At 53.3% G+C, this 24,931-nt stretch overlaps 1 protein-coding gene across 1 annotated transcript in view; it reads left to right on the plus strand.

Annotated features, from left to right (window-relative positions):
- LOC104300243 (S-adenosyl-L-methionine-dependent tRNA 4-demethylwyosine synthase TYW1) overlaps window positions 1–24,931 on the plus strand; it is a 114,171-nt gene that overhangs the window by 13,870 nt on the left and 75,370 nt on the right. Inside the window, exons 8-10 of the mRNA XM_054166986.1 lie at window positions 5,973–6,099; window positions 13,067–13,119; window positions 19,981–20,099. Of these exons, the coding sequence (XP_054022961.1) occupies window positions 5,973–6,099; window positions 13,067–13,119; window positions 19,981–20,099 (299 nt within the window). The remainder of the gene's footprint in view (window positions 1–5,972; window positions 6,100–13,066; window positions 13,120–19,980; window positions 20,100–24,931) is intronic.

The following is a 24,931-nucleotide window of genomic DNA, read 5'->3' on the forward strand; positions in this document are numbered from 1 at the left end:
TCCCTGAAGGGAGGTTGTAGCCAGCTGGGGGTTGGTCTCTTCTCCTAGGTAAGCATCACCAGAACAAGAGGACACAGTCTCAAGCTGTGCCAGGGGAGGTTTAGGCTGGAGGTTAGGAGAAAGTTCCTCCCAGCAAGAGAGATTGGCCATGGGAATGGGCTGCCCAGGGAGGTGGTGGAGTCGCCATCCCTGGAGGTGTTCAAGAGGGGACTGGATGTGGCACTTGGTGCCATGGTTCAGTCATGAGATCTGTGGTGAGAGGTTGGACTTGATCTTTGAGGTCTCTTCCAACCTTGGTGCTACTGTGATACTTGAGCTGTGAGGGGCAGTGACACTTCTACCTTGGTGTGGAATGCTGAGGTCTGTCCCTTATCAGACACCCTCTGCCCTAGACTCATCAAGAATGGGCTTCTGCCTGCCCATGCAGGACAGGCTGCCTGTATGGCAGTGAAAGGGAAGAGATGAGGTCATGAGGTCTGTGGTGACAGGTTGGACTTGATGATCTTTGAGGTCTCTTCCAACCTTGGTGATTCTGTGATTGTTTTTGTCCTCATTTGTAGAGGAAGGAAACCAAATCCTTTAGCATGAGGGGGGAATGGATTGAAGCATCAGGAAGGCAGGTTGAGGCTGGAGATGAGGAAGAAATTCTTGACAGTGAGGGTGCTGAGACCCTGGCACAGGTTGCCCAGGGAGGTTGTGGGTGTCTCTTCTGGAGGTGTTCAAGGCCAGCTTGGGTGAGCAACCTGTGCTAGTGGGAGGTGCCCCTGCCCATGGCAGGAGGTTGGAAGTGGATGGTCTTTAAGGTCCCTTCCAACCAAACCAGTCTATGATTCAGTGAATCCTTACACTTGAGCCTCAGTAGCTCTTACCCAGGTCTGCTTTAGTAGCAGCAGTGGAAAACCCAAGTGGCTTCAGCAGGAGCTGTGCTGAGCCTTGAGGTCCCAAGGAGCTGAAGGGTGTCTCTAGGTGTCCTTAGCTGTGGGCTCCTCTTTGTGAGCACAGAGCAGAGGGTGGCTCCTCAGATGTATTTTGGCAGTGCAGTATTTCAAGGGCAGGAGGAACTCTTGTCACCACTGGCTTGATTTGTTAGGGAGAGGCAGTGATTTGCCTTGGATTTACTGCAGAGCTCTCTGCTAAATCACCAGGCCTGGAGAAGTTTGCTCTGTGCAGAGTTAACTTTGTTCTCTCCACTCCTTCCCTAAATAAGAGCTGTGACAGCTTTATTAAGCAAAACAAGTAAACCTCCTGGGGCTGTGAATTCCATTTCCTCCCAGAAATACCTGAAGGCAATCACTTGCCCCAGCTGAACAAATCAGGCTGTTGCTTATGAGAGGGAGGGGGAAGGAAAACAAACCCCAAGTGATTGTTTTGTTTGCAGCCTCTTCACATCAGGCTGAGGGGAGGGGGGAGGAGAAAAAACTCTCAGAAGGGGGGGAAAAAATGATGACTGAAATATTTCAGGCCTTCCTGGGAGGTGGTTTTCACCTGTCAGCCTTGCCTCTGGGGGGGGCTTCCCTTGGATCTTGCAGGAAGAGGCAGGACAGGCAGGCAGAAATGCAAACCCCTTGCCATGAAGATGTTGCTTCTGTCTCTGAAGCCTCCTTTGTACTCCAGTCACTCACTGCATCTGCTGAGGGCTGCAGCCATCCCACTCAGGTCTGCAGATGATTGGGGGGAAAAATAGAAGTGGGGAGATTGAGATTGGATGTGAGGAAGAAGTTGTTCCCCAGGAGGGTGGTGAGAGCCTGGCACAGGTTGCCCAGGGAGGTGGTGGAAGCCTCCTGCCTGGAGGTGATTGCAGCCAGGCTGGAGGTGGCTGTGAGCAACCTGCTGTAGTGTGAGGTGTCCCTGGCCATGGCAGGGGGGTTGGAGCTTGCTGAGCCTTGAGGTCCCTTCCAACCCTGACAGACCAAGCTGTGTGGTGTGGTTGGCATGCTGGAGGGAGAGGGTGGCATCCAGAGCCCTCAAGAGGCTTGAAAGGTAGGCCAGTGCCACCCTCAAGAAGTTCAACACATCCAAGTCCTGCACCTGGGTCAGAGTAGTCCCAAGCACAGCTGCAGACTGGGTAGAGAATGGATGGAGCAGTGCTGAGGAGAAGGACTTGGGGGTGCTGGTTGAGGAGCTCAGCATAAGCTGACCATGTGTACTTGCACCCAGAGCCAGCCCTGTCCTGGGCTGATCCCCAGCAGCCTGGGCAGCAAGGGCAGGGAGGGGATTCTGCCCCTCTGCTGTGCTCTGCTGGGGCAGCTCTGGGGTCTCTGATGCAGGAAGGGCATGGAACTGATGCTCACTGAGTGTTCAGAGGTGATCAGAGGGCTGGAGCACCTTCTCCCATCACCTGTTCCATGGGAGGAGAGACCTGACCCCCACCTGGCTCCAGCCTCCTTTCAGGGAGTCATAGAGAGCTCAGCCTCCTCTCCTCCAGGCTGACCAACCCCAGGTCCCTCAGCAGCTCTTCTCTAGACCCTTCACCAGCTTCATTACTCTTCTCTGGGACTCACTCCAGCCCCTCAATGTCCTTGGAGTGAGGGGCCCAAAACTGAACCCAGCACTCCAGCTGTGACCTCACCAGTGCTGAGTACAGGGAAGCAATCCCTGCCCTGTTCCTGCTGGCTGCACTGTTGCTGATCCAGCCCAGGATGCTGTTGGCCTCCTGTGCACACTCAGGGGAGGTAGAAATTGGTTCCTGCAGAAGCCTCAGCCAAAGGGAGCAGGGAAGAGGCTTAACCTCTGCCCCTAAACAAATGTGTTGCTTAAGCCTGTGCTTACTGGGAGCTCTTTGTCCTTGAGCCTTTGAGCCTGCCTGGGCTTTCTTTGGTGCTGTTGTTTGTTTGGGGTTGGTGTTGTTTGTTTTCTTTCTGAGGCCCCTCTATTTTGTGAAACTCTGCTCAGGTACAGAAGGAGCCCATCTGTTGTGCAGGCACAGCCTGGTTCCTCTCCCTCCTTTGTGAAGAGCCCAGTTTGGCAAGTCAAGAGCAGTGGTTTCCTTAGTGATGCTAACAGTTGCAATAGGATAGGATAAAACCAGGTTGGAAGAGACCTTCAAGATCACTGCCTCCAACCCATCATCCAACACCACCTAAGCAACTCAACCATGCAACCAAGCACCCTATCAAGTCTCCTAAACACCTCCAATGATGGTGACTCCACCACCTCCCTGGGCAGCACATCCCAATGGCCAATCTCTCTCTCTCTGTAGAATTGCTTCCTAACATCCAGCCCAAACCTGTCCTGGCACAGCTTGAGACTGTGTCCTCTTGTTCTGGTGCTGGGTGCCTGGGAGCAGAGACCAACCCCCACCTGGCTACAACCTCCCTTCAGGGAGTTGGAGAGAGCAAGAAGGTCTCCCCTGAGCCTCCTCTTCTCCAGGCTAAGCAACCCCAGCTCCCTCAGCCTCTCCTCCCAGGGCTGTGCTCCAGACCCCTCCCCAGCTTTGTTGCCCTTCTCTGGACACCTTCCAGCATCTCAACATCTTTCCTAACCTGAGGGGCCCAGAACTGGACACAGGACTCAAGGTGTGGCCTAAGCAGTGCTGAGCACAGGGCACAATGACTTCCCTGCTCCTGCTGTCCACACTGTGCCTGATCCAGGCCAGGATGCCCTTGGCCTTCTTGCCCACCTGGGCACACTGCTGGCTCATGTTCAGCTGCTGTCCACCAGTCCCCCCAGGTCCCTTTCTGCCTGGCTGCTCTCAGCCACTGGGACCCCAGCCTGTAGCACTGCCTGGGGTTGTTGTGGCCAAAGTGTGAACACATCCCAGGGCCAGGTTCTAATCTCATGCCCTTGGCTTCTGCCCAGCCTGGCAAGGTCCCTCTGCAGAGCTCTCCTACCCTCTAACAGATCAACTCCTGCCCCCAGCTTGCTGTCATCTGCAAACTTACTGCTGATGGACCCAATGCCCTCCTCCAGATCATCAGTAAAGATACTGAACAGGCTGGGTCCCAGCACTGATCCCTGGGGGACACCACTGGTGCCTGGCTGCCAGCTGGCTGTGGCACCATTCACCACCACTCTCTGGGCTCAGAACCCCCCACAGTGTGCTGCTGTCCAAGCCATGGTTGGTGGCAGGGTTGGGGGGGGGGAACACAAACTGGGGGACACAAACTGGGAGTGTTTTGTTGAACTCCTTGATGTCTTTGGCACCAAAAGAAGCTCCAGCTCTGGGCAAGCAGAATGTCCTCTGTTGGTTGTTGGGGTGTGTTTTGGTTTGGTTGGTTTGTTGTTTATCCTTAACTCCCTTCATGTTTCAGGGCAGCCATCAAGGCCTGGCAGATTACAAGCTGCATGAAATATTGAAGTGATTATTTCCACTTTCCTGCTTCTCTTGTGCAGGCATCAAACCATAAATACCCATAAAGGCTCTCAGGAGGGAGACTGAATGGGGGAGGGTTTGCTTCTCCTGCTTGTAACTTTGTGCCAAGGGCTGAGGGGGCTGAATGTCACAGAAGCAGAGAATGGCTTAGGGTGGAAGGGAGCTCAGAGGTCATCTGCTCCAGCCTTCCTGCCATGGGCAGAGATGCCTCTCAAGGTTGCTCAAGGCCTCATCCAACCTGGCTTTCAACACCTCTCTAGGCAACCTGTTTCAGTGTCTCCCCAGCCTTGTACTGAAGAACTTCTTCCTCAGCTCCAGTCTAACCCTGCTCTCCCTCAGTTTCAAACCCCCTTGTCCTGTCCCTAGACACCCTTAGGAGAAGTCCTTCTCCAGGCTTCCTTTGGGATCCCTTCAGGTGTTAGAAAGCAGCTTTAAGGTCCCCCTGGAGTCTTCTCCAGGCTGAACAACCTCAGCTCCCTCAACCTGTCCTCATAGCAGGCATGTACACAAAAGGGTTTAGTTCTTCTTTGTGCTCTGTGGAGAGATGAGGTTGCTGTCTTCTCCCTATAGTATCAGATGATGGGATGAGAGGAAATGTCCTCAATTTGTGCCAGGGGAGGGTAAGGTAGGAGATTAGGAACAATTTGCTGCAAGAGTGGTCAGAACAGGCTGCCCAGGGAGGTGATGGAGTCCTCATCCCTGGAGAGGCTCAGGAAACCTGAGTCCTGTGTCCAGTTCTGGGCTCCTCAATTTAAGAAGGACATTGAGAGACTTGAAGGTGTTCAGAGAAGGGCAACAAAGCTGGGGAGGGGTCTGGAGCACAGCCCTGGGAGGAGAGGCTGAGGGAGCTGGGGTTGCTTAGCCTGGAGAAGAGGAGGCTCAGGGGAGACCTTCTTGCTCTCTCCAACTGCCTGAAGGGAGGTTGTAGCCAGGTGGGGGTTGGTCTCTTCTCCCAGGCACCCATCACCAGAACAAGAGGACACAGTCTCAAGCTGTGCCAGGGGAGGTTTGGGCTGGAGGTGAGGAGAAAGTTCTTCCCATCAAGAGAGATTTGCCATTGGGATGTGCTGCCCAGGGAGGTGGTGGAGTCCCCATCCCTGGAGGTGTTCAAGAGGGGATTGGATGTGGCACTTGGAGCCATGGTTTAGTAGTCAGGAGGTGTTGGGTGACAGCTTGGACTTGATGATCTCTGAAGTCTCTTCCAACCTTACTGATTCTATTGTTTATGTGCTTTAATGGCCATGGTAGTGTTGGGTTGATGTTATCCTTGATGATCTCAAAGCTCTTCTCCAGCCAAAACAATCCCATGGTTCTGTGATCCTGGAGCCCCTCTTGCTCTCAGATGTGATTCAAGCACCTTTATTTCTTCAGATGTCCTGGAGCATTTTCCTGCTGCAGAACAAATCTGGTGAGGAGTGTGTGTGTGATTTCTTTTCCTCTTCAAACTTGCTGTCCTATTTTCCTGAAGGGTGAGAACATGATGGGGAGAGGGACATCATGCAGGACTCCACCAATGCACCAGGTCCATGTGAATCCACAGGAAGTTGTGTGGGCACTTGTGTCAGCTTTAAGTTTAGCAGGTTTGGGGCTGAGCTGTGTCAGGGCTGCTCAGAAGCTGATGCTTGGATCTAAATGGCTGCAATTCACTGTCTTGAAACAGAGAGACCCTGAGCTCCAGGAAGGAGATGGTGGCATGAGCTTGACCCAAGGGAGCATTGAGAAGAAGGAGAAGGGTGAGAAGAGAGAGATGATAACCCCAGCTCTGAGAGAAGCACTCACAAAGCAAGGTGAGGTTCTGCACAAGACCCAGTGGGGAACCAGGCTGAGTGCAGGTTTTGAACAGGGCAAATGGCCTCAAGTTGCTTCAGGGGGAGGTTTAGGTTGGGTACTGGAAGAAACCTCTTCACTGGAAGGCTTCTGGACCATTGCAACAGGCTGCCCATGGAGGTGGTTTAATGCCCACCCCTGGAGGTGTTTAAGGGGCAGAGATGTGGTGCTGAGGGATGTGGTTTAGCACCAGCCTTGGTGGAATCATCAAAAGAATGCATCAGGTTGGAAGGGACCCTTGAAGGTCATCTAGTCCAAGCCCCAACTAGATCAGGTTGCTCAGGACCCCATCAGCTTTGACCTTGAATGTCTCCAGGGATGGGGCCTTCACCACCTCACTGTCTTGCCACCCTTGTTGCACAGAGCTTCCTCCTAGTCCAGCCTAAGTCTACCCTGCTGCAGTTTGAAACCATTGCCCCTTGTCCTAGTGCTCCAAGCCCTTGGAAACAGTCCCTCCCCAGCCTTCCTGTAGGTCTCTTTCAAGTAGATAATGGCTGGACTGAAGAATCTTATAGGCCTTCTGCAACCAAAATGATTCTATGATGTTCTTTATGTTAAAGATCCTGCTCTGGCCCCTCCTTCCCAGCAGGACAGGGACATCTCCAACTAGATCAGGTTGCTCAGGACCCCATCAGCTTTGACCTTGAATGTCTCCAGGGATGGGGCCTTCACCACCTCACTGTCTTGCCACCCTTGTTGCAAAGAGCTTCCTCCTAGTCCAGCCCAAGTCTACCCTGCTCCAGTTTGAAACCATTGCCCCTTGTCCTAGTGCTCCAAGCCCTTGGGAACAGTCCCTCTCCAGCCTTCCTGTAGATCCCTTTCAGGTAGGTAGTGACTGGGCTGAAGGATCTTTGTTGGATCTGAAGGCCTTGCCCAGCCAAAATGATTCTATGATGTTCTTTATGTTAAAGATCCTGCTCTGGCCCCTCCTTCCCAGCAGGACAGAAGTGAGGCAGGGGCTGGCTCTACCTGCTTGTTGCAGGGGAGGAAACTAAAGCCTCAGGTAATGCCTCAGCACAATGCACACCATAACATGTGGAGAGGGTCTCAGAGTTCACAGGGCTTCATGTAGTCATGAGGTGTTGGGTGGCAGGTTAGACTTGATGATCTTTGAGGTCTTTTCCAACCTTATTGATTTTGTGATGCCCCCCACAATAACAGGTGCAATTAGCCACAAAATAATCTCACCTGTTTAGCAACAGCTGCATGTTGTGGGGAAGGTGGAAGTTCAGTGTCTTTGCAAGAGAATCCCTGAGGGAATAATTAGCCCAAGAGAAAGGTGTGGGGGGGAAATCCAGAGAGAAAGATTGGGGTTGTGAGACAGAGGTTTGCCTTTGAGAGGCTTCTCTTCAGCCTCCTGAAATGCTTTTTTATTTTCACTCACCTTCAGACAGATTTACCTTCCTGGAGGTAAACTGAATATTGCTTAGGCAGTGGTTTGCTCTCAGCCCTGGCATGGGATGTCAGCTAAATATAACCCCTGCTCCTGGCTCCAGTCGCTGCTAGCCCTTGGACTTCCTTGCTTGCAGAGGCTTTTTTGTCAGGGGAGAGGTGCTTTGTGAGGGCTGCTTTGAAAAGCTGCAGCCAATCTTGTGTTGTCAGAAAAAGCCTCTGATGCCCTTGCCATCAGGGCTCAGTCTTGCATAAAATAGAAGCACAGCACAAAACTCTTTAGTGCCTGCAAGTAAGAAGCCCGGGGAGAGGCTGGCAGCTGGAGCACTGGGCTGTGTTCTATCTGCTGGGCTCCCATTCTGCTCTGCTTAATGCTTTGCTAATTTGACCTCTGGAAGTGGATGCCACAAAAGAAACTGAAAATAGAAGCCAACTTTCTCCTGTTGATGTTTCCTGGGGTGCTTGGTGGGTACAGCCTGCCAGGTTCAGCAGTGGGCAGTGGCAGCCTAGGCTGCAGCGAAAGCAGCTGTGGCCAGCAGGTGGAGAGAGGGGATTCTGCCCCTCTGCTCAGACCCCAGCTGCAGTGCTGTGTCCAGATGGGGGGGCCCTCAGTGTAAGAAGGACATGGACTTGATGAACAGGGTCTAGAGGAGTGCTCTAAAAAGACAGGTTGTGAAGGTTGGGGCTGTTTAAGTCGTTCTGCCCCTGTGCTCAGCACTGGTATAGGCCACCCCTTGAGTCCTGTGCCCAGTGCTCAGCACTGGTATAGGCCACCCCTTGAGTCCTGTGTCCTCACCATCACAAACGTGTCTGGGTGTCCTCATGGCTCACCTGAGTGATGCCTGCCAGGCTGTGCCAGCCAGGAGGGCACAGCTGTGGTGCTGGAAGGGACGAAGTCAAGTCACAAGGAGCTGTCCCTCTCTGCTTGCTCAGCAGCAGGAGGCCAGGGGATGGATTCAGCTTTAGTACAACTGCTTTTCACCTTTCATAGAATAGTTTGGGTTGAAAGGGACCTTGGAAGGCTTGGATCATCCAGTTCCAAACCCCCTGCCATGGGCAGGGACACCTCACACCAGGTTGCTCAAAACCTTTTCCAACCTTGCCTTGAACACTTCCAGGGAAGGAGCATCCACAACCTCTCTGGGCAACCTGTTCCAGTGCCTCAGCAGCCTCAGTGCAAAGAATTCTCTGGACACCTTCAAGAGTCTCCATATCCTTCTTAAACTGAGGGGCCCAGAACTGGACACAGTCTGCTTGTCCTGGCTGGGTGCTAAAATGTTTGCATGCAGAGAGAGAGAGTGCTAAAACAGTGGGAAGAGGTTGTTCAGGAGTGTGGTTGAGGCCCCATCCCTGGAGACATTCAAGATCAGGCTTGATGTGGGCCCTGGGCAGCCTGCTCTAGCTGGAGGTGTCCCTGCTGAGTGCAGGGGGGTTGGACAAGAGGACCTGTGAGGGTCCCTTCCAGCCCCATGCAGTCTGTGGGGTTTGGTGTGCTTTCTGTCTAGGTGTTAGACTCCAGGTGGCAGTGGCAGCTCACAGCTGGCACAGGGATTAGTCACAGTGGTGCAGGGCCTGAGATGTGCCACAGGATTCAGACACTGGCCAGGGGAAGACTGCAAATCAGTTTTCAGAATAGTGAGGTCTTTTACAAAGCAGAGCAGATGAGGTCCAGAGGAGGCCACAAAGATGACCAAAGAGCTGGAGGCACTCCAGGGGCTCCTCAGCCTGGAGAGGAGAAGGTTCTGGGGAGACCTTAGAGCAGCCTTCCAGTACCTGAAGGGGGTTGCAGGGAAGCTGAGAGGGCTTTTACAGAGGCTTGTGGTGACAGGACAGAGGGGATGGCTGCAACCTGGAGGAAGCTGGATTTACATTAGACCTCAGGAAGAAATTCTTCTGCATAAGGTTGGTGAGACACTGGCATAGGTGGCTCAGAAGTTGTGGAGGCTTCAAGCCTGACAGTGTTGGATGGGGCCGTGGACAACCTGGTCTGGTGAAAGATGTCCCTGCCCATGGCAAGAGGGTGGAACTGGATGGTCTTTAAGGTCCCTTCTAACCTAACCATTCCATGAATCTATGAATCATGAGTTTGTAGGTAGCAGTGTCCTGTCTCAGTGGCTGAGAGCTCAAGGGGTTCCTTGAAGGGACTCAAATCTTTGAGTCCTTCCAGAGAATGGACAGTTAGAACTCTGATTCAGTTGAAAAGCTGCAATGTGGTCATTAATGAATAGAATGGAATGGAATAGAATTAACCAGGCTGGAAAACACCTTTGAGATCATCAAGTCCAAGCTATCACCCAACACCATCTAATCAGCTAAACCATGGCACCAAGTGCCTCATCCAGGCTCTTTTTGAACACTTCCAGGGATGGGGACTCCACCACCTCCCTGGGCAGCACATCCCAGTGGCCAAGCTCTCTTGCTGGAAAGAATTTCTTCCTCATATCCAGCCTAAACCTCCCCTGGCACAGCTTGGGACTGTGTCCTCCTCTTCTGGTGCTGCTTGCCTGGGAGAAGAGACCAACCCCCTCCTGGCTACAACCTCCCTTCAGGGAGTTGGAGAGAGCAAGGAGGTCTCCCCTGAGCCTCCTCCTCTCCAGGCTAAGCAACCCCAGCTCCCTCAGCCTCTCCTCACAGGGCTGTGCTCCAGACCCCTCCCCAGCTTTGTTGCCCTTCTCTGGACCCCTTCCAGCAACTCAGCAGCAGGTCTTGCCTTGGACACTGGGGCAGTCCCCATCAGTGACACTGGCCAGCTCTTGGGTCTCTCTGTGGTTCATTTAGCTGAATTGTCAGGATGAGCAATCACCACATGCTTATCAGCCCAGAGTCCTTGCCTAATAACACTCATTTCACCCCAAAGCTGCTTTCAAAGCAGCAGCTTGGTGTCTTAGTGTAGTTAAAAAAAATGACATTTAATTTCAGGGGAGCTTGGCAAGCTTCTAGGTCATTCAAATTTTATCATCTAGAGCAGGATTAACTAATATAGACTTCAGATTAAACATTCTTGTGCCTTAAGTCAGCAGCTGAGCTGATTACTGTGAGCCTGCTTATAAATGAAGGAATCCTTTGACTACCAAGGCTGTAGAAATAATAACTGGATTGGCTTTGTTCAGCCTTAGTAGCTGAAGATCCATGGGGACTGTGAGCAAAGGCATATAGAATCAACCAGGTTGGAAAAGACCTCAGAGATCAGCAAGTCCAACCTATTCCCCACTCCCTAACACCTCCTGACAACTAAACCATGGCTCCAAGGGCCACATCCAAGCCCTTTTTGAACACCTCCAGGGATGGGGACTCCACCACCTCCCTGGGCAGCACATTCCAATGGCCAATCTCTCTTGATAGGAAGAACTTTCTCCTCACCTCCAGCCTGAACCTCCCCTGGCACAGCTTGAGACTGTGTCCTCTTGTTCTGCTGCTGGGTGCCTGGGAGAAGAGACCAACCCCCACCTGGCTCCAACCTCCCTTCAGGGAGCTGGAGAGAGCAAGAAGGTCTCCCCTGAGCCTCCTCTTCTGCAGGCTAAGCAACCCCAGCTCCCTCAGCCTCTCCTCACAGGGCTGTGCTCCAGACCCCTCCCCAGCTTTGTTGCCCTTCTCTGGACACCTTCAAGTCTCTCAATGTCCTTCTTAAATTGAGGAGCCCAGAACTGGACACAGGACTCAAGGTGTGGCCTCAGCAGTGCTGAGCACAGGGCACAAGGACTTCCCTGCTCCTGCTGGCCACACTCTTCCTGCTCCAGGCCAGGATGCCGTTGGCAGAGGAACTGGAGCAGCATGCTGTGCATGCTGTGTGTGTCTTCAGAGGGTTTCATTCTCAGCTGGTGGTGGCATCTGCTGTCACTGTGGTGCCTGCCTGGCTTTGTGTGGAGGGCTGTGGGGCACAGCTGCACTCCCCTGGGGTGCCAAGCGGGCAGGGTAGGGGTATTGTGCTACTTTTGAACTGTTAGGAGGTGAAGGTCAGTTCTGAGCAGAAGGCTTTCCCACTGCTAAATTGATGCTGATAGGCAGGATGGAGGCTGTGATACCTAAAACTTGGTGTTGCCCTTGCAAGTGTTAATCAAAGCAGCTGGTTGAGATGTGCTGGGCTAGGGGACAAGCAGGCCATCGAGCTATAAATGTTTGTGTGGGTGACACAGAGAAGCTCCTCAAATCCCTCTTAGGTTCATTTTGTTACCTATTTTAATGCTGATTTTGAAGGGCTCTTTTAATCCCCCAGACATCTTGGTCTCTAAGCTCTTCCTTTGAAAGGGGAAAACAACCAACTGCAGCAGTTTGGGAAAGAATGGCACTTAGTGCTTAACGAGCATGGGGGAATTAATCCTCCTGGAGCACTGAAGTTTCCCATGCAACTGTGTTGATCTTGGCTGGGAAGCTGGGGAGTGATGTGAAATCAGCTTTCCTCTGGGTGTGCAGCAGCAGATCCCTCACCATGGCTCCAGCAAGACTGGTGGAGATGGAATGGGTTCGAGCTGGGCCCTGCCTTTGAGTTCATAGAGTCACAGAGTGGGCTGAGTTGGGAAGGACCTTAAAGCTCATCCAGTTCCAGCCCCCCACCACAGGCAGGGACACTTCCTACTAGCCCACATTGCTCAAGGCCTCATCCAGCCTGGCCTTGAACACCTCCAGGGAGGGGACATCCACAGCCTCCCTGGGCAGCCAGTTCCAGTGTCTCCCCACCCTCACTGTCAAGAATTTCTTCCCAATCTCCAGTCTCAATCTCTTGTCTTCCAGCTCAAAGGCATTCCCCCTTGGCCTGTCACTCCTGTTCCTTGTCAAAAGTCTCTCCCTGGCTCTCCTGTAGTCCCTTCAGGTAGTAGAAGGCTCTAAGGTCTGCCTGGATCCTTCTCTTCTCCAGGCTGAGCAGACCCAGCTCTCCCAGCCTGTCTTCATAGGGGAGGTGCCCTAGCCCCTTGGTCATCTTGAGGGAGCTGGGATTGTTTAGCCTGGAGAAGAGGAGGCTCAGGGGTGACCTCATTGCCCTCTACAACTCCCTGAAAGGTGGTTGTAGCCAGGTGGGGGTTGGTCTCTTCTTCCAGGCAAGCAGCACCAGAACAAGAGGACACAGTCCCAAGCTGTGCCAGGGGAGGTTTATACTCGAGGTGAGGAGAAAGTTCTTCACTGAGCGAGTCGTTCGTCATTGGGATGTGCTGCCCAGGGAGGTGGTGGAGTCCCCATCCCTGGAGGTGTTCAAGAGGGGACTGGATGTGGCACTTGGTGCCATGGTCTAGTCATGAGGTCTGTGGTGACAGGTTGGACTCGATGATCCTCGAGGTCTCTTCCAACCTTGGTGATTCTGTGATCTTTGTGGCCCCCTCTGCTCCAACAGTTCCTTGTGCTGAAGGCACCAGACCTGGCTGCAGTGCTCCAAGTGAGGAGTCTCACAAGAGCAGAGTAGATTCTCTACTGGAACCAGATGACCTTTGAGATCCCTTCCAACCCAAAGCAGCCTATGAATGCTTGTGGGCAGCAGCTGGTGTGTTCTGTGTGTCAGGCACTGCAGGGTAAAAGCCAGGCTCTGACTTGTTTGTGCTGTTCCAGGTTACAGACTGATTGGAAGCCACTCTGGGGTGAAGCTCTGCCGATGGACCAAGGTATGTGCTCATCATGTCTCATCACAGAGATCCATCAAGGGGGAGCTTTGCTCAGCTGTTGCCAGTCCCAGATGAAATGTCCTTCACAAGTGTGCTATTGCTTGCACACAAGTGGCCATGAAGGTGCACTCAGAGGAGTGTGGCCAGCAGATCGAAGGAGGTTCTCCTCCCGCTCTGCTCTGCCCTGCCCTGGTGAGGTCACACCTGCAATATTGCATCCAGCTCTGGGCTCCCCAGTTCTGGAGGGACTGGGATCTGCTGGAGGGGGTCCAAGGGAGGGCTACTAGGATGCTGAAGGGACTGAAGCACTGCCTGGGGAGGAGGGGCTGAGAGACCTGGAGGGGTGTGGTGCTTTGAGCCTTAACTGGGACTTTAAGAGCTCAGATGGGGGCAAGGCTGAGAATCCCTCCCCTGCTCCCCCCTCCTCTTTCCCAAGAGAGAGGAAAAGAAAGTAACCTGGCGACAACTTGGAGGTTGCAACCCAGATGGAAGTACAGCTTCGGGGTGGAGAGTAACTTGCTGAAGGCACTGACAGTCACAGGCTGCTGAGGTCACACCTTGAGTCCTGTGTCCAGTTCTGGGCTCCTCAGGTTAGGAAAGATGTTGAGATGCTGGAAGGTGTCCAGAGAAGGGCAAGAAAGCTGGGGAGGGGTCTGGAGCACAGCCCTGTGAGGAGAGGCTGAGGGAGCTGGGGTTGCTTAGCCTGCAGAAGGCTCAGGGGAGACCTTCTTGCTCTCTCCAACTCCCTGAAGGGAGGTTGTAGCCAGGAGGGGGTTGGTCTGTTCTCCCAGGCAAGCTGCACCAGAAGAAGAGGACACAGTCTCAAGCTGTGCCAGGGGAGGTTCAGGCTGGAGGTGAGGAGAAAGTTCTTCCCAGAAAGAGAGATTGGCCATTGGGATGTGCTGCCCAGGGAGGTGGTGGAATCCCCATCCCTGGAGGGGTTCAAGGAAGGCTTGGGTGTGGCACTTGGAGCCATGGTTTAGCTGTCAGGAGGTGCTGGGTGTTAGGTCCTAGGTTGGACTTGCTGATCCCTGAGGTCTCTTCCAAGCTAGCTGATTCTATGCTCAGGATTCTAAAGGGAAAGAGCAAATCCACCAAGAAATAAATTGGAACTGGCTTGGGAGAAATGTCTGGACATGGCACTTGGGGACATGGTTCATGGTTCCACCTCAACATGAGGAAGAGCTTCTTCCCTGTGAGGCTCCCAGAGCCCTGGAGCAGGCTGCCCAGAGAGGTTGTGGAGTCTCCTTCTCTGGAGCCTTTCCAGCCCCATCTGGATGTGTTCCTGTGTGACCTGTGCTGGATTCTCTGCTCCTGTTCTGGCAGGGGGTTGGACTCAATCTCTGGAGGTCCCTTGCAACCCCTCACATCCTGTGATCCATGGCACTTGGGGCCATGGTGTAATGGCCATGGTGTTGTTAGGCTGATGGTTAGACTTGATGATCTTGGAGGTCTTCCCTGACCAATTCTGTGATTTTTATCTTGTAGTTTTGCCTTCTGAGCCCTTAGAATCACACAGAGGGAGAATGTGACCATGGCAGAGCTGGGAACATCATTTGCTGTTGCTTTCCTTTTCTTCTGCTGCCTACTGAAACATCTCCTGCCTGCTAAAAATATATGGCAGGAGCAGGAGAGCACAGAGGGAAGCAGGAAGGTTACATCACTCATGTGAGGGCTTCTGAAACCAAGATAAGGCAGTCCCTCATTACACTCCAGTGGGCACACAAGGGCATTTTGGAGCCTGTTGTTCTGTGACTGATAGATCTGGTTTGTGACAGCCAGAGCCTCTCCACTGGTGAGGTTTAGCTAATGAGGTAACTGTCACTTGGTAATGCCAGGGCTGCTGCACTGCTCCTCAGTGGGAGAGTGTGTGTGCATAGAGAGTCATGGTTTGGCTGGGAAGGGACCTTGAAAGGATGTCCAGTCCAACCCCCCTGCAGTCAGCAGGTTGTTCACACCCCCAGACAACCTGACCTGCAATGGCTCCAGGGATGGGGCATCTCCCACCTCTCTGGGCAGCCTGGGCCAGGCTCTCACCACCCTCACTGGCAAAGATCTTTTCCTTGAGTTGCTGAGATCTGCACCTCTGTAAGTCAGCACAGTCATGGAACCATCTGGTGGGAGGTGTCCCTGCCCATGGCAGGGGGTTTAGAACTAGATGATGTTTAAGGTCCCTTCCAATCCAATCCAATGCATTCTAAGATTCTGTGACACCTGTAAGCAGTAACTCTTCAGTGCATCCTTGGCTACAACACCTTCCAATGATAGAACCACAGAACAGTCTGGGTTGGAAAGGACCTTGGGTGACAGGTTGGACTTGATGATCCCTGAGGTCTTTTCCAACCTTACTGATTCTATTATCTAGTTCCAACCCCCTGCCACAGTCAGGGACACCTTCTACCAGACCAGGTTGCTCAAGGCCTCATCCAAGCTGGCTTTGAACACTTCCAGGGTTGCAACCTCCACAACTTCTCTGGGCAACCTACAGTGCATTGTCTTGATGGGACAATGTTTAGCCTGGAGAAGAGGAGGCTCAGGGGAGACCTTCTTGGTGTCTACAAGTCCCTGAAGGAAGGTTGGAGCCAGGTGGGGGTTGGTCTCTTCTCCCAGGCAGGCAAGCAGCACCAGAGCAAGAGGACACAGTCTCAAGCTGTGCCAGGGGAGGTTTAGACTCGAGGTGAGGAGAAAGTTCTTCCTATCAAGAGAGATTGGCCCTTGGGATGTGCTGCCCAGGGAGGTGGTGGAGTCCCCATCCCTGGAGGTGTTCAAGAGGGGACTGGATGTGGCACTTGGAGCCATGGTTTAGTTAGTCAGGAGGTGTTGGGTGGCAGGTTGGACTTGATGATCCTTGAGGTCTCTTCCAACCTTCTTGATTCTGTGATTCTATTTGTGAGGTGCACTGATGCCAGGGCTGCTTCTGCTGTCTGCTCTTACAAACAGTTCTCCCTTCTGTCACTGGTGTGTGTGTGTGTGTGTGTGTCAGGAGAAAGCCATGAAATGTCTAAAGGAAAACTTGTCAAAGTCTGTTAATGCTGTGACTGAGGGGGAAAAAAAGCAGAGAACTTGGTGTTTTCTATTGAAGGACTGGAATTTAATGCAGCCCTGCAAAGCCATTTCACAAAATAAATAGCAGCTCTGTGTGCTTAGATAGGACCAGGCCTATTTTTAGCTGAAGCAGGGAGCTGAATGTGAAGCATTCTAATAAATGGAGCTGAAATTGGTTACAGGCAGTGGCTTTGACTTGGATTCACACTAATATGTGAAGATCTTCAGGAGGCTTGTTTGAGATTTGTATCAGCAGAAAGCAGGAGGCAGGGACAGGAGGATTAGTACTAAGCAGAGCTGCCTAGTGAGAGCTTAGATTAAAATGATTGTGTTCTGTCACCTTCTGCAAAAGAGCATCTTAGGAGGAGGGTGATTTGCCTGCCTTGGGGAAAGCAAACTGGAACTTGGTCTCCTAGAATGTGGTGAATCTCCTGAAACCTCTTCAAGGAAGTGACCTGAAAGGAGCCTGCAAGAAAGCTGAGGAGGGACCTTTGGCAACTGCTTGTAGTGGTAGGAGGAGGGGGAATGGGTTGAAGCTTGGGGAGGGGAGATTCAGACTGGAGGTTAGGAAGAAATTCCTTCCATTGAGGGTGGGGAGACATTGGAAGAGGTTGGCCAGGGAGGTTGTGGATGCCTCCTCCCTAGAGGTGTTCAAGACCAGGTTGGATGAGGCCTTGATCATTCAACCCCCTTGCTTATGGCAGGGGGTTGGAACTGGATGATCTTTGAGGTCCCTTCCAGCCCAGGAATGGGTAGAGTAGAGTAGAATAGGATAGAGTAGAATAGAGTAAGCCAGGTTGGAAGAGGCATTTGAGATCATCAAGTCCAACCTATCATCCAACACCATCTGATCAACTAAACCATGGCACCAAGCACCCCAAGTCTCCTCCTAAACACCTCCAGTGGTGGTGACTCCACCACGTCCCCAGGAGGCAGCACATCCCAATGGCTAACTCTCTGTGTAGAAATTTTCTCCTCACCTCCAGCCTAAACCTCCCCTGGCACAGCTTGAGACTGTGTCCTCTTGTTCTGGTGCTGGGTGTCTGGGAGAAGAGACCAACCCCCACCTGGCTCCAACCTCCCTTCAGGGAGTTGGAGAGAGCAAGAAGGTCTCTCCTGAGCCTCCTCTTCTGCAGGCTAAGCAACCCCAGCTCCCTCAGCCTCTCCTCCCAGGGCTGTGCTCCAGACCCCTCCCCAGCTTTCTTGCCCTTCTCTGGACACCTTCCAGCATCTCAACATCTTTCCTAACCTGAGGGGCCCAGAACTGGACACAGGACTCAAGGTGTGGCCTCAGCAGTGCTGAGCACAGGGCACAATGACCTCCCTGCTCCTGCTGGCCACACTCTTCCTGATACAGGCCAGGATGCCATTGGCCTTCTTGGCCACCTGGGCACACTGCTGGCTCATGTTCAGCCTACTCTCAACCAGCACCCCCAGGTCCCTTTCTGCCTGGCTGCTCTCCAGCCACTCTGCCCCCAGCCTGTAGCACTGCCTGGGGTTGTTGTGGTCAATGTGCAGAACCTGGCACTTGGATGTGTTCAATCTCCTGCCCTTGGCCTCTGCCCATCTGTGCAGCCTGGCAAGGTCCCTCTGCAGAGCTCTCCTACCCTCTAACAGGTCAACTCCTGCCCCCAGCTTGCTGTCATCTGCAAATTTACTGCTGATGGACTCAATGCCCTCATCCAGATCATCAATAAAGATGCCAAAGAGCATGTGGTGCTGAGAGCCATGGGTCAGCACCAGCCTTGGTAGAGAATGGTTTGGCTGCATGCTCTTAAAGGGCTTTGCCAACCAAAGTGATTGGGTGAGTCTCTGCTCCAGGCAACCTGTGTGCTAAACAGGAGTTAAATCCTGGTGGGGAAAAGCTGCTGTGCTTCTGTGGAGGCAAATGCAGCATCCTGCTGGAGCTGCTGACTGCTGTGAATGAGGCTTTATGAGGTCAGGGTATTTAATTTAGTGCTAGCAGGGAAAAAACCTCTCCTAGACAAATGAAAAGAATTGAGTGCTGGGGAGGGCAGCCCTGGAATTGATCCTTGGTACTCCTCAGGGAGCTTTTACCATAATATTTCTTGCAGCTTAAGTGGCTTCACCTGCTTTCAGAGCTGATTCAGTTAAGAGCTCCAGCTAAGCACGTTGTTAGGCTGTGCTGAGAAGTTATTGATGATGTTAAAGGTTCTGGCCTCTAAAGCAGTTGTGAATTTGACATCATAAGTTCCTTTCCCCCCACCCCCCCCTTCCTGTAGGGCTGTGCATAAGCAGTCATGCTGTGTGCTGATCTGAATTGCTCCTATGGATTTGCCCCAGCAGACAGCATCTGTCCCTATTCAGAGCTGTGACCTTGCTTGCAAGGTCTCTCCCAGGTGACTTGGGACACCAAAGTTCACAGATTCAGTTGGGTTGGAAGGGATCCTCCAAGGTTCTCTTGTCCAACCCCACTGCAGTCAGCAGGGACACCACCAGCTAGAGCAGGCTGTCCAGGGCCACATTGAGTCTGATCCTGAATGTCTCCAGAGGCAGGGCCTCAACCACAGCCCTGGGCAACCTGTTCCACCCTCACTGTGCAGAACTTCCTCCTGATGTCCAACCTAAATCTCCCCTGCTCCAGATTCAAACCATTTCTCCTTGTCCTATCATCACAAGCCCTTCAAAACAGTCCCTCCCCAGCTTTCCTGTAGGTCCCCTTCAGACACTGAAATGCAGCTCTCCCTGGAATAGAGTAGAATAGAATTAACCAGGTTGGAAAACACCTTTGAGATCATCCAGTCCAACCTATCACCCAACACCATCTGATCAACTAAACCATGGCACTAAGTGCCTCATCCAGGCTCTTCCTAAACACCTCCAGGGATGGGGATTCCACCACCTACCTGGGCAGCACATCCCCATGGCCAATCTCTCTGTCTGGGAAGAATTTCTTCCTCACCTCTAGCCTAAACCTCCCCTGGCACAGCTTGAGACTGTGTCTTCTTGTTCTGGTGCTGGCTGCCTGGGAGAAGAGACCAACCCCCACCTGGCTACAACCTCCCTTCAGGCAGTTGCAGAGAGCAAGAAGGTCTCCCCTGAGCCTCCTCTTCTCCAGGCTAAGCAACCCCAGCTCCTTCAGCCTCTCCTCCCAGGGCTGTGCTCCAGACCCCTCCCCAGCTTTGTTGCCATTCTCTGGACACCTTCCAGCATCTCAACATCTTTCCTAACCTGAGGAGCCCAGAGCTGGACCCAGGACTCAAGGTGTGGCCTAAGCAGTGCTGAGCACAGGGCACAATGACTTCCCTGCTCCTGCTGGCCATACTGTTCCTGATGCAGGCCAGGATGCCATTGGCCTTCTTGGCCTCCTGGGCACACTGCTGGCTCATGTTCAGCTGCTGTCAACCAGTCCCTCCAGGTCCCTTTCTGCCTGGCTGCTCTCAGCTACTCTGCCCCCAGCCTGTAGCACTGCCTGGGGTGGTTGTGGCCAATGTGTGGAACCTGGCACTTGGATGTGTTCAATCTCCTGCCCTTGGCCTCTGCCCATCTGCCCAGCCTGGCAAGGTCCCTCTGCAGAGCTCTTCTCCCTCATACAGCTCAACTCCTGCCCCCAGCTTGGTGCCCTCTGCCCATTTCCTCTGATGGCCTCCATCCCCTCCCCCTGACGATCCGTAGGGACGTTGCCTCTTCTCCAGCTGAGCAACCCCGACTCTTCTTGGCCTGTCTGTGGAGGAGAGGTTCAAAGAAGTCCAAGGCTGAAAGCTGCCAGTGTGCCCAGGGAGCAGGCTTCCCAGCCTTGGCTGGGGTCTGGGTGGTGTGGGTTAACACTCTTGGCCTGTGTGCCTTTGCTGTCAGTCGATGCTCCGAGGCCGCGGCGGCTGCTACAAACACAGCTTCTACGGGATCCAGAGCCACCGCTGCATGGAGGCCACCCCCAGCCTGGCCTGTGCCAACAAGTGTGTCTTCTGCTGGAGGTAAGATGCTTTTGGGATAGGGGCTGTGCTTCCCTCTGCCCTCTCCTGCTTCTCAAACCCGAGGCAGTCTGCCCTTTTCACCTGGGGCCTGGGGGAGGCAGGGTTGGGAAGGAAGCAGCTTTGTTCCTCCTTTCTCTGCTGCTCCCCTGAGAGCTGTGGAGCCCTGCGGGTCAGGGGTGGTAGAAGGTGAGCCCTGTGAGTGGGCTTCACATCTTGGAGGCTGAAGAGGGTCTGAGGGCCTCCCCATTGTCACTCCCTGCCTAGAGCTGTGTCTTCTGCAGCCAGGTGTTGAGCCCCAGCAAGTCCCTGCTAGCTGGAGCCCAGTGTAAGCAGGAGTCAGGGAGGGACAGGCACTTCTCCATCTCCTGCCCTCAGTTCCCACTGCTGCCTGCACAGGGTGCTTGGGAGAGGTTTGGTTCCATCTGGAGGTCGCTATCTGGGGCTCCTCATGGCTCCCTGTGCTCTGGAGAACATGAGCTTGGCTCATCTTGTGCCATGCCACCAAGAAGGTTCAAACTGGACTCTAAACTTAAGCGCCTTCACCTCCACCAATTCAGTTGGTGTTCTCACTGAGTAAAGAGGGATGACTTGCTAAGTGTGGCCCTCCTGAACCAGGGGTTAATGAAAGAGTTTTAGTCAGGAAAGTGACTGCTCTCAGGGGAATTTCTCTGCTGATGCTTTAAAGGCAATGAGCTTGGCTCTGAGCTGGGAGCTGCTCTCCCTGCTCACTGAACTCAATGCCTGGCTTTCCAAGGGAGGGTTTGGCACAGGGAGGGCAGTGCAGGATGGGATCAGTGAAGGAAATGGAGGCACAGCAGGAGGAGCTGTTAGGTATTAGGTAATAGGCTGGACTTGATGATCTCTGAGGTCTTTTCCAACCTGGTTGATTCTGTGGTTCTGTGAAAAGCAGTGAGGTGAAAGCCTGCTGAGTGGGAGGGTGTGGTGGCTAGTCCTTGGGTTCTTTTGTCTTCTGCCTTGCTAGCTGCTGCACTTTGGCCACAGCCACAGGCAGTGCTACAGGCTGGGGTCAGAGAGGCTGAGAGCAGCCAGGCAGAGAGGGACCTGGGGGTGCTGGTGGACAGCAACTGAACATGAGCCAGCAGTGTGCCCAGGTGGCCAAGAAGGCCAAGGGCATCCTGGCCTGCATCAGGAAGAGTGTGGCCAGCAGGAGCAGGGAGGTCATTGTACCCTGTGCTCAGCACTGCTTAGGCCACACCTTGAGTCCTGGGTCCAGCTCTGGGCTCCTCAGGTTAGGCAAGATGTTGAGCTGCTGGAAGGTGTCCAGAGAAGGGCAAGAAAGCTGGGGAGGGGTCTGGAGCACAGCCCTGGGAGGAGAGGCTGAGGGAGCTGGGGTTGCTTAGCCTGCAGAAGAGGAGGCTCAGGGGAGACCTTCTTGCTCTCTCCAACTCCCTGAAGGGAGGTTGTAGCCAGGTGGGGGTTGGTCTCTTCTCCCAGGCAAGCAGCAGCAGAACAAGAGGACACAATCTCAAGCTGTGCCAGGGGAGGTTTAGGCTGGAGGTTGAGGAGAAAGTTCTTCCCAGCAAGAGAGATTGGCCATTGGGATGTGCTGCCCAGGGAGGTGGTGGAGTCCCCATCCCTGGAGGTGTTCAAGAGGGGATTGGATGTGGCACTTGGAGCTATGGTTTAGTTAGTCATGAGGTGTTGGGTGCCAGGTTGGACTTGGTGATCTTTGAGGTCTCTTCCAACCTTGGTGATACTGTGACACAGGCATGTTTAAGGTGCAATTGTTGTGCTTTCCTTCAGAGCCCTCTCATGCCTGGGAAGACAGGCATGGGTTGACAGGAAGACAGGAATGGGTTGTGCAGGGGGGTGGTTGGGGCCCCATCCCTGGAGGTGTTTAAGCCCAGGCTGGATGAGGCTCTGGCCAGGCTGATCTAGTGAGGGGTGTCCCTGCCCATGGCAGGGGGGATGGAACTAGCTGATCCTTGTGGTCCCTTCCAACCCTGACTGATACTATGATTCTAAGACAAATGTACCTCTCCTGGCCTGCTCTTTTCCCCCCTTCTGTGTCAGCCAGTCATGGTGCATTGAATTCTGCAGTGGTGACTGGGCTGGTTAGGAGGAGATTGCATATTATTGCCTCTCTGTCCCTACACAGAAGGTAGATCATCAACAGCAAATAGAAAGCAATAACATCATGAGAATGAGGCATTTTGTCCCTGCTAGTGTACTGCAGACCAATTCACTCTGCTCCCCTTCAGAATGGCCCAGCTCAGTATTTCTGTGCAGCAGCAGCAGCCTGTCTGGAGTGTGGGCCTGGAGTGGGGAAGCCAAAGCAGTGTGAATTGAAGAGTGCTCTAATTGGGATAAATGGCCACGTGGGAGCCACTCTGTGTGCCTCCAGCTCAGCCTGCAGCTCGTTTGTCACTTGAAGAGCAGGCCTGGAAGCAGTAGCCCTAATGATAATGAATGCTTGAGGCCTTATTTCACTAATGGCAACAACCTGAATGCAAGGAAACAGCTTTCCAGGGGCCTGTGCTGAGAAGTGTTCTCATTTATTTACCTCCTGTGAGGGGAATGGGTTGCAGTTCTTTGCCTCTTCCAGATGGACTGCAGCTGTCTGTCTTCTCTTCTCAGACCTCTGCCATGGATTCACAGAATGGTTTGGGTTGGAAAGGAGCTTAAAGGTCATCTGGTTGCAATCCCCAGCCATAGGCAGGGACGCCTCCCACCAGCCCAGGCTGCTCAAGGCTTCATCCAACCTGGCCTTGAACACCTCCAGGCAGGGGGCACCTCCAGCCCACCTGGGCAACCTGGTCAGTGTCTCCCTGTTTCACCAGGTGGGATGAACTCCTGGGAGACCTGGGCTGGGGAGACACTGGAACTGGATGCCCAAGGAGCTTGTGGATGCTCCCTCCTTGGGGATGCTCAAGGCCAGGGTGGATGAGGCCTTGAGCAACCTGGGCTGGTGGAAGATGTCCCTGCCCATGGCAGGGGGCTGGAGCCCTCACTCTCCACAATTTCAAGGCAGAAGCCTTGAGCTCAATGTAAGACTCATCCCAGGGCTCACTTGATGCACACTTCAGCCTTGACAGAAACCAGAAGTGCCTTGAAAGAAGCTGCTTTATTTTGTCCCCTTTTTCAGATGCTGTGCTTGGGTTGCTGCAGCCTGTGTGTGTCTGGGAGCTGTGCTGGTCAGGTGGATGTGGTGTAGGAAGAAGGGACTTCCATACCTACTCTCCTCCCATGTCAGCATGGTTCATAAACCCTGCAGCCTCTCTCTTGCTCTCTCTCTCTTTCTGGATTTTTATCCAAAACATGTTTCCCTGCAAAGTGAAGTGAGCAGGTTCCCAGGTTGGAAGGGACCCTCAGAGGTCATCTTGCCCAACCCCCCTGCAGTCAGCAGGGACACCTGCAGCTAGATCAGGCTCTCCAGGACCACATAAAGGCCGATCTTGAATGTCTCCAGGGACAGGGCCTCGAGAACATCCCTGTGCAGCCTTCTCCAGTGTCTCACCACCCTTACTGTGCAGAACTTCCTCATGTCCAACCTAAATCTACCCTGCTTCAGTTTCAAACCATGATCTTTAAGGTCCCTTCCAACCCAAGCCACTCTGTGAATCATCAGATTAGAGCATTTCCTTCTAATATTTCCAATGCAAGAGAGCCATGGACCTGCTGGAGTGGGTCCAGGAGGAGGCCACAAAGATGATTAGGGGGCTGGGAAATGTCCCCTATGGGGACAGGAGGAGAGAGTTGGGGCTGTTCAGCCTGGAGAAGGGAATGCTCCAGGGAGATCTTAGAGGTGCATTTCAGTATCTGAAGGGGAGCTAGAGGAAGGCTGGGGAAGGACTTGTAATGATAGGACAAGGGGTAATGGTTTGAAACTGGAGCAGGGGAGATTCAGGTTGGACATCAGGAGGAAGTTCTGCACAGTGAGGGTGGTGAGACACTGGAACAGGCTGCCCAGGGATGTGGTTGAGGCCCTGTCCCTGAAGACATTCAAGATCAGCCTTTATGTGGTCCTGGAGAGCCTGGAGGCCTCATCCACCCTGGCCTTGAGCATCCCCAAGGAGGGAGCATCCACAACCTCCTTGGGCATCCAGTTCCAGTGTCTCCCTTAGCCCAGGAGTTCATCCCACCTGGTGAAACAGGGAGGCACTGACCAGGTTGCCCAGGGGGGCTGGAGGTGCCCCCTGCCTGGAGGTGTTCAAGGCCAGGTTGGATGAAACCTTGAGCAGCTTGGGCTGGTGGGAGGTGTCCCTGCCTATGGCTGGGGATTGCAACCAGATGACCTCCTTTCCAACCCAAACCATTCTGTGAATCCATGGCAGAGGTCTGAGAAGAGAAGACAGACAGCTGCAGTCCATCTGGAAGAGCATCCACAAGCTCCTTGGGCAACCTGCTCCAGTGTCTCCCTTAGCCCAGGTCTCTCAGGAGCTCATCCCACCTGGAAGAAACAGTTCTTCCAAGTGCCCAATGTCACCATCCATTTTCACCCATGCTGAGAAGCTTTATTGCCCTCCATGCAGGCCAGGTTTTACTGGAAACCAACCACCTTGATCAGCTCAGCCTAAATGTATCTCTGCAGGCACAGGTGCCTGGGTGGGATAAACCTGTTTCCACCTTCTTAGCAGCTGCCATCTGTGTTGCAGACATGAGGCAATAGGGTTTTGTGACCTACTCTTGGCCAAAGGTGGGGTGTTTGTTTTTTTTAAGCCAGGTTTTATGTCTTGCTGGCCTTGCTGTGCAGCTCTGCACACTAAGCCTGCAGATAAGACTGCTGTGACTCCTTTTATCTTGATCTCTTCTCCCTGCACGGTGACATTTGTGCAGCCTGCCAACGGTTCTTGCTGCAGAACCACTGCAGC

Source organism: Dryobates pubescens, chromosome 13 (genome assembly GCF_014839835.1).
Source record: "Dryobates pubescens isolate bDryPub1 chromosome 13, bDryPub1.pri, whole genome shotgun sequence".
NCBI lineage: Eukaryota > Metazoa > Chordata > Aves > Piciformes > Picidae > Dryobates > Dryobates pubescens.